Source organism: Palaemon carinicauda, chromosome 30 (genome assembly GCF_036898095.1).
Source record: "Palaemon carinicauda isolate YSFRI2023 chromosome 30, ASM3689809v2, whole genome shotgun sequence".
Taxonomy (NCBI): domain Eukaryota; kingdom Metazoa; phylum Arthropoda; class Malacostraca; order Decapoda; family Palaemonidae; genus Palaemon; species Palaemon carinicauda.
The window spans coordinates 29,711,307-29,723,922 of NC_090754.1; the positions used below are offsets into that span (position 1 = coordinate 29,711,307).

Here is a 12,616-nt window from a genome sequence, read left to right on the forward strand (position 1 = left end):
AAATTTTTTTGGCCAAAAAAAGTTACCCTTTTTTTCTCATTTCAGATCTTCACCTCCATGGGTCTGACTTCATCCAAAATACATCAAGATGTGTCCTAAACATTCAAGAATCAATTCCTAAAAGGATTTGTGTATATATGTATAAACTTTTTTTTTATGAATTTTTATGTAAGGTCTTTTTTTTTTCTACAGATGAGTAGTATTTATCTTTACAGTTGTTTTAAGCATTCATTGAAGTTTTTTTTGGCAAAAGAAAAAAGGAGGTTACTGCAAAAACTGATTTTTCAAGAATTTTTTTTGGCGTCGGGGTCGTTCGCGTCCGAGTATACCCTTAAAAGGGTGTCCGAGGAGCGTACCTATCCAGGGTTAAGTAAAATGACGCGAATACCGACTTGCTTCTTCAAAAGGTCGCGTCCATAATACTTAGCAGAGATCTGTTTTGCTTAAAGGCCACGGAAGTTGCTATAGCTCTTACTTCGTGCGTCTTAACCTTAAGCAAGCAACGATCTTTTTCACTCAAGTGAGAATGAGCCTCTCGGATTAAAAATCTAATAAAATATGACAAAGCATTCTTTGACATAGGCAATGAAGGCTTCTTAACTGAGCACCACAAGGCCTCAGATCCACCTCGTAAGGATTTAGTCCGAGCTAAATAAAACTTCAGAGCTCTAACTGGACACAGCACTCTTTCAAGCTCGTTGCCTACGATCTCTGACAGGCAAGGTATATCAAATGACTTAGGCCAAGGACGAGAAGGCAGTTCATTTTTGGCCAAGAAAACCAAGCTGAAGTGAACATGTGGCTTTATCTGTAGAAAAGCCGATGTTCCTACTGAAGGCATGGATCTCACTGACCCTTTAAGCCGAAGCCAAGCACACTAAGAAAGCGTCTTGAGGGTGAGATCCTTCAGGGAGGCTGAATGTAATGGCTCAAACCTGTCGGACATTAGGAACCTTAGGACCACGTCTAAGTTCCATCCAGGAGTTGCCATACGACGCTCCTTAGAGGTCTCGAAGGACTTAAGGAGATCTTGGAGATCTTTATTATTGGACAGATCTAAGCCTCTATGTCTGAACACAGACGCCAACATGCTCCTATAGCCCTTAATAGTGGGCGCTGGGAGGGAGCGAACATTTCTCAGATGTAGGAGAAAGTCTGCAATTTGGGCTACAGAGGTCCTGGAAGAGGAAATGGATGATGACTTGCACCAGTCTCTAAAGACTTCCCACTTCGACTGGTAGACCTTGATGGTAGATGCTCTCCTAGCTCTCGCAATCGCTCTGGCTGCCTCCTTCGAAAATCCTCGAGCTCTTAAGAGTCTTTCGATAGTCTGAAGGCAGTCAGACGAAGCGCGGGGAGGCTTTGATGAAGACTCCTTACGTGGGGCTGCCGTAAGAGATCCATCCTTAAAGGTAGACTCCTTGGAACGTCTACCAGCCATTGAAGTACCTCTGTGAACCACTCTCTCGCGGGCCAGAGTGGAGCAACCAATGTCAACCTGGTCCCTTCGTGAGAGGTGAACTTCTGCAGCACCTTGTCTAGGATCTTGAAAGGTGGAAAGGCATAAACGTCCAGGTGAGACCAGTCCAGCAGGAAAGCGTCTATGTGGGCTGCCTCTGGATCTGGAACTGGAAAGCAGTAAGTCGAGAGCCTCTTTGTCAGAGAGAGTCGCAAAAAGATCTATGGTGGGTTGACCCCATGTCATCCATAGCTTCTCGCACACAGTCTTATGCAACGTCCACTCCATGGAGATGACTTGTCCTCTTCTGCTGAGGCCGTCCGCCAAGACATTCATTTCCTTGCACAAATCTCGCCAAAGGAGAGATGTTACTGCCTTAAATGGAGTTCCTTCTGATCCGTGGATCAAAGACCCGAGCCTTCCAGACTGTCCAGTGGAGCTCCCTAACCCAAATCCGATGCATCTGAAAACAACACATGGTTTGGGTTCTTGATCGCAAGAGAAAGACCTTCTCGAAGTCTGATGTTGCTGTCCCACCAAGTCAGACATGTCAAGACTGAGTTGGAGATTGGGAAAGAGATACTCACTAAGCCCTTCTCCTTGTTCCAATGTTTTAGGTGAAATCGGAAAGGGCATAGGTTGAGTCTCCCCAGAGAGATAAACTACTCCAGCGATGAAAGAGTTCCCACGAGGCTAGTTCAAACTCTTACAGAGCAACTGTTTTTCTCTTGCAAGTGAAGGACTTTTAACAGAGCTTGTTCCATTCTTGCGGGAGACGAAAAGGGCCGAAAAATCAGACACTGTATCTCCATTCCCAAAAAAAGAATAGTCTGGGATGGGGTACTGTAAGTTACGACTTCTCTACGTTCACTATGAGACCTAGCTCCTTGGTTAGGTCTAATGTCCATTAGAGGCTCTCCAGACAGCGAAATAATGACGACGCCCTGATTAGCCAGTCGTCAAAATAAAGGGAGGCTCTGAATCCTCAAAAAATGTAGAAAGCTTGCTACATTTTGCAAGGGCCTTGTAAAAACAAGAGGAGCAGGAATGAGGTCGGAGTACAGTGCTCGACAGTGGTACATTACTTTCCCGTCCACAAACCTCAGATGTAGTTGAAAGTTTGGATGAATCGGGATGTGGAAGTATGCATCCTGAAGGTCGAGAGAGACCATCCAGTCGCCTTCCCTTAATGCTGTCAAGACAGCTTGGTAGTCTTCATTGTGAAGTTTGTCTTGACAATGAACACATTGAGCGTACTTACATCTTAAGTACTCCTGCAGTGAACGTGGCTGCCAGATCATTGGAGCCATCCCTGATAGCCTTGTTCATGCATGACATAATTGTACAGCAAAACTTCAAACGCTCGAAAAACTCCTAACAGGAGATGGTCTAGCTCTGAAGCCGACCATAAAATCTTGGAGCGTCTCATGGCCAGGCGCCGGGGAGAGTCTATGAGGCTTGAGAAGTCTCTCTGGGCAGAGGCAAGAACTCCCAAGCCGAGAACTTCTCCCGTGTCATACCAGACGCTCGCTCTATAAGCCAGTTTAAAAGGAGGGAAAGCAAAGGCTGTCTCCCCCAAACTCCTCCTGGTGATCAACCAGTCGCCTAGCAAACGTAAAGCTCTCTTAGAAGAGCGAGAGAGCACTAGCTTAGAAAACAACGGCTTCGAAGTAGCTAGGCCTAGTGTAAACTCTGACGTTTAGGCGAACGAGGAGCAGCAGTTACAAAATGGTCCGGACAAAGATCCTTAAAAATCAGCATGATTTATTTAAAGTCCATAGAGGGCTGAGCAGCTTTAGGCTCCTCTCCGTCTGACAAAGTCCCCAAGGGAATATCAGTAGGAGGGGGATCAGCAACTTCCTCATCTGAAGGAACCTCGTCCGACAATTGCCGAGTCTCATGAAAAGGAGAGACCTGCCGCGGTGGCAATGCTTGACAGGCAAAGTCCACACGCAAAGGAGCAGCAGTAGCAGTCAAGGAAGCGACGTCATGTCGCTGCTGAAAGGACTGACCAGTAACAACAACAGGAGTTGATGGACGCTCGACGTCAAGTCGAGACTGCCTTGACTGCCTAGACTGAGCAGTCAAAACAACCCTTGACTGCGGTGCTTGACGCTCAACGTCAAAACAAGGCAACTGTAGCTGGTTGGCGAACGTCCTGAACGTCAACACGAGACTGCGGCAGTGGCTGAACGTCAACACGAGGCTGCGGCAGCGGCTGAAAGTCAACACGGGACTGCAGCGATAGAGGATCCAAGTCACGTGACTGACGTGACAAACTACCGACATCACGTTTCATAATGTCAAAAGGACGAGTAAATGCTCGTTTGGACGGCTGACGGCCAGAGTCTCGTTAAGCGTAACGGCGACTCGAAAGCGAAGGTTCATCGTGAACCTGCTCAACGTCATACTTCTCCATAAGGGAGGCAAACTTAGTCTGCATGTCCTGCAGGACAACCCATTTAGGATCAACGGGAGTCGGAACGGGCCGAGACGACGGTAACGTCTGTGTTGGCAAAACATTGCCTTTACCGCGACCCTCGGACTCCGTGTTACGCTTGCGTTTAATAGGCGAACCGTCTTCCGACGACTGCAAAGGGTCAGAGCTGTCCCCATGGCTACAGCCAGGACGCTGGACCTGTCCTGAAGGGACTGACTTCCGCTTTAAGGGTCTAGAAACTTTGCTCCAAGGTTTCTTTTGCGAGAAGCCTTCGGATGACGAGGAGAAAACAGCCTCGCTCGTCTATGGTAGGGGCGATCTTGCGAGACACGCCCGATACCATAGAGGGAACGTCTGTTCGTTGGTTAAAGCCTCTCGTCCCCATAAGTCCTACGACATTACTTCTCCCTGGTAGCATGGGAGCCTGAAAGAGGTCTCGGACTAGGTGAACGACAAGCACGAACAGACGAACCCTCGGTCGCAACACTAAAAAACACTTTGCGCAATTATCACTTTATCACTACGATTTTCTGTTTTTGCACTTACTTCACTGATATCGTATTTTTCAATAATTTCACATTAGGCATGAATAAAACTGATTTCTACCTGAAGCACGCAATTCTCCCTTACATCAAAAGGTTATAATTGCGAAATGAGTCGTATAATGTAAGCACATTAGTACAAGCAAAAATCAGTAAACATATATATCGAATAAAACGGAAATATATAAAGTTAAAAAGGATCAGTGACTGGGGAGGAGACTAAACACTAGTTCATTAAAGACTACGTTTTCAATCTCTCACCGTACAGTGCCTTGGGACGAGAATAAAAACTAAAAACGTTTTATCCTTTCTCCCCGTACAGAGACTTGGGACGAGAGTAAACTGAATCGAGAACAACGTTACTCGCTCCTAAACTCCCTTGGGACGAGAATAAAGATCGGATCGTTCTCTCTTCCTCTCTCTCTCTCCGTCTCTCTATCTCTCTCTCTCTTGTCACATACAAGAGAAAAGCCCACTCACCCTTCGTCAATAAACAGGTTATTTGACCAAAGGAAAAAACTGAAAGGACTAAGAAAATGAAAATTAACAAGTTCCTTTAAATTAGTATTTAAAACACTTCAGTTTGAAAGAAGAATTAACAAAACGTCAAAATCGATTTACTCTTTCTGCAAAGTGAAACCGTGATTCTCTCTTTCTCTATCGTAACGATAGAGCGCAAACTGCGTAGCATAAATAAACCAAACGTTAGTTCATCTTTGAAAAAAAAAGCACGAAGACTATTCAAAGAATATCTTTCTTAAAATATTTTCTAAAAAATATTCATTTCATAACTCTTACAGAGCAAATGATTTAAACTTAACGAAAATAAAAGTTGAATGGGCTCAACGTTGTTTAACTTCGGTTTCCAAGTTAGGACCGCCTACATCTCGGAGGTAAAGGCCGCATATAAACAAAAACATAAAATTTATCTTGATGTTTAGTATAAATGGAAAGCTAATCGAAGAGGTCTAATAAAGGCGGGTGAGATATAAAATATATAGAGGAAAATCTATAATTATCAACAATAATTTTTAACGTGATAAAATAATTACTAAAAGCCTAAAACACACTTCCGTACACTGAGGGAAGGGTCGGCCATCTTTACTCTATGGAAAAAAACCAGAGATAAAAAAGCAAGGGCAAAACACTTTTACTCTCCTTTCAAAAGCATTTCTTTTGAGGATAGTATTGAATAATCCAACACGGCGAAAGCAATAAAACCAAAACCAAGTACTTCACCAATTCGGTAGAAAACTCGAGGTCATAAAGCGAGTGGAATCGACTTGTCGATGAAACCGACAGAGAAGAACTGGAGCTGTTTACATGTATATGCGGTATCTGGCCGATAGTCGGCGCTGGTGGGCACACCCGCTACCTTCATGGCGATCGCTCGCGAGTTTTTGGATTCTGTCGAGCCGTCAGCTATTATATATTCACCGGCTAAGTTTAATATTTAAAAATAGGAAAACAATAGCACAACAAATGACTAACCCTGGTAAAGGATTTGGTTGACATCTCGCATGATTGCCTGTGGTTGACGTCTGGTTTGAGGGTCTGGAGACCAACACCTTAGCATCACCTGTAACAAAAAATTATTCTCATCATTTAAATAATAAATGAACTAATCAAAGGAACCAGAAATATTGATCTTTGTAATATCAAACAGATCTAAAGGAAACAAATGATATTAGATACTGTATACCCATGTTAAAGTATATAAAATTGTATAAAATGTTATTTTCCTTAGTAAAATAAATTTTTGAATATACTTACCCGATGATCATATAGCTGCATCCCTGCTGCCCGACAGAAAAAACCTACGGGCGGAATACGCCAGCGATCGCTATACAGGTGGGGGTGTACATCAACAGCGCCATCTGTCAAGTAGGTACTCAAGTACTCGATGTCAACAAAGAACCAATTTTCTCCTCTGTCCCACTGGTTCTCTATTGGGGAGGAAGGGTGGGTCCTTTAATTTATGATCATCGGGTAAGTATATTCAAAAATTTATTTTACTAATGAAAATAACATTTTTCAATATCAAACTTACCCGATGATCATATAGCTGATTCACACCCAGGGGGGTGGGTAGAGACCAGCATTACAAGTTGACATTATGAGCTAAGTATTCCGTATTTCATTTTAGCAGTTATTCAAAATAACAAGCATAAAATAAATAAGTACCTGGTAAGGAAGACGACTTGAACAATTACTCTGCCTTTTTAAGTACGTCTTCCTTACTGAGCCTCGCGATCCTCATAGGATGCTGAGCGACTCCTAGGAGCTGAAGTATGAAGGGTTGCAACCCATACTAAAGGTCCTCATCAAAACCTCTAATCTAGGCGCTTCTCAAGAAATGATTTTGACCACCCGCCAAATCAAGTAGGATGCGAAAGGCTTCTTAGCCTTCCGGACAACCCAAAAATATTTCAAGAGAAAGATTAAAAAGGTTCTGGAATTAGGGAATTGTAGTGGTGGAGCCCCCACCACTACTGCACTCGTTGCTACGAATGGTCCCAGAGTGTAGCAGTTCTCGTAAAGAGACTGGACATTCTTAAGATAAAAGACGCGAACACTGATTTGCTTTTCCAATAGGTTGCGTCGAATATATTTTGCAGAGATCTATTTTGTTTAAAGGCCACGGAAGTTGTGACAGCTCTAACTTCGTGTGTCCTTACCTTCAGCCAAGCTTGGTCTTCCTCATTCAGAAGGGAATGAGCTTCTCGTATTAACAGTCTGATAAAAATAGGATAAAGAATTCTCTGACATAGGCAAAGATGGATTCTTAACTGAACACCATAAAGCTTCAGACGGGCCTCGTAAAGGTTTTAAAATAGAACTTAAGAGCTCTTACAGGACATAATACTCTTTCTAGTTCATTTCCAACCATACGATAAGTTTGGAATATCGAACGATATTGGTCAAGGCCGAGAAGGCAGCTCGTGTTTGGCTAGAAAACCAAGATGTAGAACATGTAGCCGTTTCGGATGAGAATCCGATGTTCTTGCTGAAGGCAGGAATCTCACTGACTCTTTTAGCTGTGGTTAAGCATATCAGGAAAAGAGTCTTAAAGGTGAGATCTTTCAGGGAGGCTGATTGAAGTGGTTCGAACCTGTCTGACATAAGGAATCTTAGAACCACGTCTAAATTCCAACCAGGTGTAACCAAACGACGCTCCTTCGTGGTCTCAAAAGACTTAAGGAGGTCCTGTAGATCTTTATTGTTGGAAAGATCTAAGCCTCTGTGACGGAAGACTGATGCCAACATGCTTCTGTAACCCTTGATAGTGGGAGCTGAAAGAGATCGCTCTTTCCTCAGATATAAGAGGAAGTCAGCTATTTGAGTTACAGAGGTACTGGTCGAGGATACGGATACTGACTTGCACCAGTTTCGGAAGATTTCCCACTTCGATTGGTAGACTCTAAGGGTGGATGTTCTCCTTGCTCTAGCAATCGCTCTGGTTGCCTCCTTCGAAAAAACCTCTAGTTCTCGAGAGTCTTTCGATACTCTGAAGGCAGTCAGACGAAGAGCGTGGAGGCCTTGGAGTACCTTCTTTACGCGTGGCAGACGTAGCAGGTCCACCCTTAGGGGAAGAGTTCTGGGAACGTCTACTAGCCATCGAAGTACCTCGGTAAGTTATTCTCTCGCGGGCCAGAGGGAAGCAACTAGCGTCAACTTTGTCCCTTCGTGAGAGGCGAACTTCTGCAGTACCTTGTTGACAATCTAGAACGGAGGGAATGCATATAGATCTAGATGAGACCAATCTAGTAGAAAGGCATCTATAAGAACTATTGCTGGGTCCGGGATAGGTGAGCAAAGTATTGAGAGCCTCTTGGACATCGAGGTTGCGAAGAGATCTATGGTTGGCTGGCCCCAGGTGACCCAAAGTCTCTTGCATACATCCTTGTGGAGGGTCCAATATGTTGGAATTATTGTCCCTTCCTACTGAGACAATCTGCTAAGACATTCAAGTTGCCTTGGATGAAACTCGTTACTAGTGAAAAGTCTAGACCTGTTGAACAGGAGAGGTGGTCACTTGCGAACTCGTACCATGTCAGAGAGTAGGTCCCTCCTTGCTAGGAGATGTACATCAAAGCAGGGAGTTGACCGTGTTCACCTCCACTACTTTGCCTTGAAGGAGAGACCTGAAGCTTTTCCAGGTCAGACGTACTGCCAGAAGCTTCTTGCAGTTGAAATGCATTGTCCTTTGACTCGAGTTCCATAATCCCGAGCATTCCCTACCGCCTAAGGTCGCACCCCAGCCTACGTCCGATGCGTCTGAGAAGAGAACGTGGTTGGGAGTCTGAACAGTCAGGGGAAGACCCTTTCAAAGGTAGATAAAGTCCTTTCATCAAGTCAGACCAGACTTATCTTCCGGAAACCGGGATCGAGACCGCTTCTAGCGTCTTGTCCTTTTCCAGTGAAGAGCTAGATGATACCGAAGAGGACGGAGGTGTAGTCTTCCAAGTGACACCAATTGAACCACGGATGACAGTGTCCTAACCAGACTCATCCACAGCCTGACAGGGCCGTGTTCCTTCTTCAGCATCTTCTGGATGGATAGCAGGGCTGGGGGTTGATCGTCTTGTTCAGCCATGTCCTCATCAGAGGGTTCCTCATCCGAAACTGATGAGGAAACGGCAACGGAGTGGGCAACGTCTGACTCGCTGAATCCGGTCGCACTGATGGATGCGTGACGGAGCCGGACACAAGATCATGGTACTGCTGCACAGTCTGTGAACTGTCAACCATGGGGACGCGAGGAAGTACAGCGACAACCCGAAACTGTCTAGACTGTCTGGGTTGTGCAGACAACCCCTTATCGGGTTGCTGAGGTTGCCGCACTGCGTCACAACAAGTCATCTCTGCTGGTTGTTGAACGTCTTCCTAGTGACACACTGAACGTCCACAACCACCTCCGAGAGTCGCTTAACGTCAACGTGCGACTGGCAACCCACACTGGGTCGCACCGGTGGAGGAACCATCTCAACTGGCGGACGTGAGTAGGATACCTCAGCGTCAACAGGGCGTACAACCAACCGGTAGGAAGGTTGTTGGCTAGAAGGTTCTTCTCCGTAAAAAATCCTCTATCAAGGACTAAGCTTGGACTGTATGTCTTGCAACAAAGCCCAAGGTCTATGGGAGCAGGTGTGGCAACAGATGGGGTTAGCGACTGAAGCGGAACCATTTACCATCCCTGGAAGCATGTTATGCTTTAATTAAAGTCTATAGGAGGCTAAGCAGCTTAAGGCTCCTCTCCAAATGACAGAGTCCTCAAGGGAATATCAGAAGGAGGGAGAACAGCACTTTCTCATCTACAGGAACCATGTCCGAGAAAAGCTAGGTTATCTCAGTGAGGGTTTCACTGGTGCATAAGCAGCAGACCAGAAGGCAACGTTATGTAACTGCTTGACAGTCTGTGAACTGTCAAAAACTGAACTGTCAACCACAACAGGTGCGTGAGGACATACAGCACTGGTGCATTAGTAGCAGACCAGAAGGCAACGTCATGTAACTGCTTGACAGTCTGTGAGTTGGCAACAACCAAAGCTGTGTGGGGAAGCCTCAACTCCTGACTGACTAGTCTGCTGCGGGCGAGTGGCGGTAACCACAGTGTGTTGCGGAGGCTGACACACCGTGTCAAAACACGGCAGCTTGTGGTAGCTCACGCACGGCAACGGAGTGCTCCGTGTGTCTGTGGGAGTCAGCATGCGTCTGGCAGGGTCGACTGCGCATGGGTGGAGGAGCTCTCACAACAAGAGTGTGGGAGCAGGCAGCCATGCTGGGCGCACAACCGTGGCAGGCTGTAGGCCAACGGGTGCATCGTCAACCTTCTCCGCAGCCGGAGTGTGGGAGCTGGCAACAACAAAAGCGGAGTGCTGGTGCGTGGGAGGGACTGCCGTGGGTTGCGGAGCATGCCGCATTGCGTCAAAACACGGCAGCTTGACAGCACCTTCCCACTGCTGATGCGGTAGCTCACGCATGTCAACGGAGGGTGCCGCATGAACATGCGTCTGGCAGGGTCGACTGCGCATCGGTGGTGGAGCTCTCACAGGTGGAGTGTGGGAGCAGGCAGCCGCAGTATCTGCTGAGCGCACAACCGTGGCAGGTTGTAGGTTAACAGGTGCAGTGTCAACCTTCTCAGCACGATACTCCTGCATGAAGGAAGCAAGCTGAGACTGCATAGTCTGCAGCATGGACCACTAGGGTCTACAAAAGACGGCAACAAACGGAGCTACTGTCCGTTGTGACTGAGGGTCTAAAACAGCTGGTGCGGCAACAGACGGAGTTACTGCCTGTTGCGGTACCACCTTGCCTCTCTTGGGAGGTGTGCAGTCGTCGGATGACTGCAGCGAGTCCGAACTGACCCAGTGGCTACACCTAGGCCGTTGGACTTGCGCGGAAGGGACCGACTTGCACTTAAAAAGCTGCAAGATTTGGTCCATGGTTTCTACGAGAAACCTCTTCCGCAGACGAGGAATAAATGGGCTCTCTCGTCTTTGTGTGGGTGGGGCGATCACGTCGGCAACGTGTGTAGATACACCCGAAACCACCGAGGAAAACGTCTGTTCGTCGATCAAGACCTGTGGAACCCATAAGTCGTTCGACATTACTTCTCCCCTGGGCTTGGGAGCTTGTAAGAGGTCCCGGACTAGGTGAACAACTGGCACGAACAGACGAACCCTCGAACGCAACACTGTAACACTTTGCGCATATCACTTTATCACTTTTGATTTTCTGTTTGCACTTATTTCACTGAAATCGAAACTTTAACTGATTTCTACCTGAAACACGCAATCCTATCCTTCATTAAAAGGTAGTAATTGCGAAAACAGTTTTACAATGCAACAGAAAAACATAATTAAAGATAAAGAATTCAGTGGCTGGAAAAGAGACTAAACACTAGATCAAATAAACTACGTTTAAAATCTCTCACCGCATAAAGCCTGGGAACAAGAATAAAACTCTAGAAAAGTTTTACCTTCTTCCCCTACAGCGACTAGGGAGAAGAGTAAAAAACGAGAACAACGTTACCCGCTTGAACGAAACGTTTATTCTCCTCTCTCTCCCTCCGTCTCTATCTCTCTCTCTCTTCTCTCTTGACTTAGAACCTGAGAGAAGAGCCCAATTATATATCGTTAAAACATATTATTTGCTAAAGGAAAAAACTGAAAGGTTTCCCAAATAAAAAGTTCCTTTATTAGAATTTAAACCATTTAAGCTAAGAAAGAATGAACGAAACGCTAGAATCGGTTTACTCTTACTGCAACGTGAAACCGTGAAATACTCTCTCTCTATCGTAACGATAGAGCGCAAGTTGAACGTTCTGAACGTCAACAACTGCGGAGACTAAACTAAACGTTAGTTCATCTTTGAAAACAGTACGAGACTATCAAAGAAATTCTTTCAAAAACATTAAAATTAAAAAAGTATAAATTCTTAAAAGGTAAATACGATATGACGGGCTCAAAGTTAATTAACTTCGGTTCCAAGTAAGGACCGCCTACTATTAGGAAAGGTCGCATATAAACAAACATAAAAATTAATTTTTATAAGTTTATAATAAATGGAAAGTTAATCGAAGAGGCCTATAAAGGCGGAGAGATATAAAATAAAATAAATCTATAACTTGAGAAGCAAAATTACCAAAAACCTAAACACACTTCCGTCTAAGGGAAGGGTCGGCCATTTAAAAGTGAAAGAGAGTCCATACTCTCTTCGTCACCAACACTTCCGTCTAAGGGAAGGGTCGGCCATTTAAAAGTGAAAGAGAGTCCATACTCTCTTCGTCACCATAATTAAATCTATCCAAAACGAGTTCAAGTTTTGAAATGAAGATAAAACCCCTGCATAGCGAAAGCTCAAAACTGGAATAGTGTACTTCACCAAATCGTTGTGAAAACAAATCCAGTTAGGGACGGCGTATTTAGTAGGTCTTGCCTGTGGCACGACAGAGGGAAAATTGGTTCTTTGTTGACATCGAGTACTTGAGTACCTACTTGACAGATGGCGCTGTTGATGTACACCCCCACCTGTATAGCGATCGCTGGCGTATTCCGCCCGTAGGTTTTTTCTGTCGGGCAGCAGGGATGCAGCTATATGATCATCGGGTAAGTTTGATATTGAAAAACTAGCATTAAGAATATAGTCATTAAACTCATTTGTGGGATTTGT

The 12,616-nt window shown here is 45.2% G+C and overlaps 1 protein-coding gene across 1 annotated transcript in view; it reads right to left on the reverse strand.

The window, feature by feature from the left end:
• hop (tyrosine-protein kinase hopscotch) overlaps positions 1 to 12,616 on the reverse strand; it is a 243,615-nt gene that overhangs the window by 120,625 nt on the left and 110,374 nt on the right. The window contains exon 15 of the mRNA XM_068353566.1: positions 5,933 to 6,020. Coding sequence (XP_068209667.1) covers positions 5,933 to 6,020 — 88 coding nt within the window. The remainder of the gene's footprint in view (positions 1 to 5,932; positions 6,021 to 12,616) is intronic.